Here is a 3,862-nt window from a genome sequence, read left to right as displayed (position 1 = left end):
ATCGTACCTCCTAACTTAATTTTAGATTAAAAATCTATCTCTAAGATAAGTTTAAGTGGAGGCCCACATATGTACAATATGAGTTAGCTTACTCATAGATACCCATCCTTACCTAGTAAATTTCAACCAATATTATCAAATTCCCTTCATTTCGGATTTTAAGCATAACCAAAGCGAAGAGAAGAGTGGTGCTGCCTCTTCGATCAGATTCGGGCTGTTTCAGCTTGCTTCAGGTCTGTTTCGGCAGAAACTTCGAGCTGCTTCAGTTAGAAAAAAATACCTACATAAAAGTATTTATTATTATTTATTATTTTTTTTAAATTTTTATTTTAATTTTCCTATTATTTTTATATATTTTATATATAAATACTTAATTTATTTATATTAAATAAAAAATATATATGAAATGTTCTCCACCATAAGCCGAAGCACTAAATTGCTTCATTTTTCTCGCCCAATCGAAAAGACTCAAAAACGAATTCGACAACATTGATTTTTAACCGTTTGACACTAAGGGAAAGGAAGGAGAGACGTTCAGATATTGAGAAAGAGAAGTCGAGGGAGATGTATACGTATCGTTAGAGAGAGAGAGAGAGAGAGAGAGAGAGGAGGTATAAATATTGAGAGAGAGAGACAAAGAGGGTGAGGGGGCTCGATAAATAGTCTTTTCCTACTTGAATGAGTTGGCCAACAATAAACCACATCTCCAGTGCAGCAACCATAACTTGATACCCGCCTATTAATACAACACAAGCCCCACAAACCCCAAACACTCTGTCTCCTTCGTTTACCATGCCTCTCTCTACCAGGTCCTCAGGTTCTGCACTCCAGTTCTTCAGCTTAATTTGTACGATTTGGCTTCAATCCATTAATGGCACAAACTCAGATTTTCCAGCTTATTCCTCACTCCTCAAAAAACATCTCTCCATCTCTCAAGTCCAACTGAACTACCTTGCAGCTGCTTCAGATGCTGGTAAACTCTTTGGTTGGATCTCAGGCTTAGCAGCAAAACACCTCCCTCTCTCTCTAGTCATCTTTATAGGCTCGGCGCTCGGCCTAATTGGCTATGGCCTCCAATACCTCTTACTAGAACATAAGATCTATTCTCTCTCTTACTTCCAAATCTTCTTCCTGTTTATGCTAGCAGGTAATGGCATATGTTGGCTCAACACAGTATGTTACTTGGTGATCTTGAAAAACTTCTCTCACTATAGTGGTATTGTTCTTGGGCTTTCTACTAGTTATCAAGGCCTAAGTGCAAATATATATACTGCTTTGGCTGGTGCGATTTCGCCACGGAAATTTTCCAGCAAGACTTATCTTCTTCTCAATAGCGTAATTCCGATAGGGCTCAGTATTGTGAGTATGCCGTTTATGCGAGTAATCGAGGGTCCGGTGCATGATATTAAGGGCAAATTAGCAGTGATTTTTATTATCACTGTGGCTACTGGTGCATACACAACAGTGGGTAGTATTCGGCCCGAGTTCGGGTATCTTCGACCGAGATTGTATGCGACAGGTTTGGTGTTGCTGTTGCTTTCTTTGTTACTGGTTCCCTTGTGGGCGTCTTTGAAAGAAGTTCTTAAGGAGAAATGGTGCTTTCAAAGAGAGATGAAGGTGTTCACAGTGGGGGAAGAGGAAGTGGGGGTTGAAGAGAGAGAAAGTGGAAGTGGGTTTGGTGAGAAAAGTGGGGAAGAGAGAGAAAGTGGTGGTGGCATAAGGGAGGACTATGGGGTGACAAAGCTGATGTCGAGTGTTGATTTTTGGTTGTATCTGGGGGTTTATTTTTGTGGCGCAACGGTTGGGTTGGTGTATTTGAATAATCTTGGGCAAATTGCAGAGTCTCGCGGTCACACCAAGACTTCAGCCTTGGTCTCTTTAGCGTCTTCTTTCGGCTTCCTGGGGCGAATTTTCTCATCAATCCTGGACTGGTTTTCTCAGTAAGATCATATTATTCATTTGATGTGTGTTATATTGGTCAAGTTTAATTTCTTCTAGTCCCATCGAGTATTTTTTCAGCACATATTGAACACATTCTAGTCAACTTGTGCATTCCTTTTTCGTCCTTTCAATGGAAGAGAGAGAGAGAGAGACCAACAATACTGATACAAACAAAATCGAGAGAGAGAGAGAGAGACCAACAACACTGATCCAAACAAAATCAAGAGAGAGAGACTGACGAACGACACTGATCCAAACAAAATCAAGTTACAAAAAATCAACAGGCATGTCATTTTATACTAAATCCCTTAAACTGCATGTCATTTAATTCCAATTCCCCTATACAAATTGTATCTACTACCAAGAAACCCCAAGACTTAATCCAAACTGATAAATTTTCTCTCTCTTATGCAGCAAAAACAGTTCAAGACCAGCTTACATCACACTATTCATGGTGCCCATGACTGGCGCATTCTTCTTACTCCTGAGTTCAAGCACTACATGTCTATACATGAGCACAGCCATAGTAGGCATATCAAGTGGGGCCATCAGCTCGATCGCAGTTTCGACGACGTCGGATCTCTTTGGGCAAAAGAATTTTGGCCTAAATCACAACATTGTCGTTGCAAACATCCCGATCGGTTCGTTCCTCTTCGGATACCTGTCTGCGATCTTTTACGACCGGAAAGCCCATGTATCCGGCCGATGCATGGGTGCCGATTGCTTCAGGGGCACATTCATCGTTTGGGGCTCTGTGTGTTCTCTTGGAACCATCCTCAGTTTCTTCCTCTACCTTCGAACTCGAAAACACTACATGAGGTCGAGGTAGTGGACACGGTGGCGGGTAGCTTGGGGGCATTTTGGTAATTTTATAACATGGTTTACGTGAACCAGGGGTGACCCATCTTACACAAAGATTCCATGGCATGGGTACTTTTGAAATTTTACGCCCGGAGCAGGATGATTTATTGTGCCCATGAGATAAACTTTTGCCATGTATATGTATATGTTTTATTTTTTGGATACTTGATAATTGAAAAAAAGAGAATATATACTTCACTGTTTTTTTAATAATATGAATTTCGTGAGAGATGTCTATTTTACATAATGATTTGAAATTTATAATCTTGTTAAAAAACGAAAAATATTAATGGGATTGCATATTATGAGAATATTTATATGTCAATACAAGGATGTTACAATTGCTACTAGCTATTAGATGTCAAATAGGATGATTTGGGTGGTGATGTAGAGGTCGATATTTTTTTTAAACTTTAAACCTAGTCAATGATACACCCACAATCACGTAATTTAAAATCAGATAGAAGTGATTGTGATATTAAAAGTAAATAGCTTCTTAATTTACTTTTCAGGTGAACTTTTCATGCTGCAAAAAATATATATATATATTTATTTATTTATTTATTGGCTTGTTTTACTTCATATACGAGGATCACTTTGGTTCGAACCTCTCTCTATCTAACCTATGACTGACCCCACGAGAACGTGCAATCCATGTGGCTGAAATCTTGAAAGCGATTGTGCTATATCCGAAGCATGTTATACATCTACTCCCTCAGGACAAGACTATTGAGCAGAGTTTTTCTGAGCTGAAATTTTACAATCTAATTTAGATTGAACTGATGATTATTTTCATAAAAAGAAAATCGATGCCAACCTGATTGTCCCAAAGCCGTTATTTAATCTTAAATGCTATTTTGTTTTGGATCGCGTGCGTAAGTAATTGAATACATATTTAAAATTTTAGGTCTTAAAGGATTACTTCTAAGTAGGGTTTTGCCTGAGAGAGAGCTCCAATCTATGATCCCCCGGGAGTACATAATCTTTTGGGTAATGAAAAATTAGGAACAAATCATGCTAGAAAGGAAATTAAGAACGAATTTAGAACTGAAAACGACTT

General features: G+C 38.6%; 1 protein-coding gene across 1 annotated transcript; it reads left to right on the top strand.

The window, feature by feature from the left end:
- Nucleotides 1-520: 520 nt before the first annotated feature.
- LOC18432260 (Major facilitator superfamily protein) lies at nt 521-3,027 on the top strand. Its single transcript, XM_020666041.2, has 2 exons — nt 521-1,940; nt 2,356-3,027. The coding sequence occupies exons 1-2, from the start codon at nt 793-795 to the stop codon at nt 2,768-2,770; spliced, it is 1,563 nt and encodes a 520-aa protein (XP_020521700.1). The 5' UTR covers nt 521-792; the 3' UTR covers nt 2,771-3,027.
- The last annotated feature ends 835 nt before the right edge of the window (nt 3,028-3,862 follow it).

Source organism: Amborella trichopoda, chromosome 8 (assembly GCF_054954075.1).
Source record: "Amborella trichopoda isolate Santa Cruz 75 chromosome 8, AtrichopodaSantaCruz75HAP2 v2.0, whole genome shotgun sequence".
Taxonomy (NCBI): domain Eukaryota; kingdom Viridiplantae; phylum Streptophyta; class Magnoliopsida; order Amborellales; family Amborellaceae; genus Amborella; species Amborella trichopoda.
Note: the sequence above shows the minus strand (reverse complement) of the source record. Positions and strands in the feature narration are given on the sequence as shown.

Coding starts and splice junctions, on each gene's coding strand:
- LOC18432260 (XM_020666041.2), top strand. CDS start 793: ATGCCTCTCTCTACCAGGTCCTCAGGTTCTGCACTCCAGTTCTTCAGC. Junction 1,941..2,355: donor ATCCTGGACTGGTTTTCTCA/GTAAGATCATAT, acceptor TCTCTTATGCAG/CAAAAACAGTTCAAGACCAG.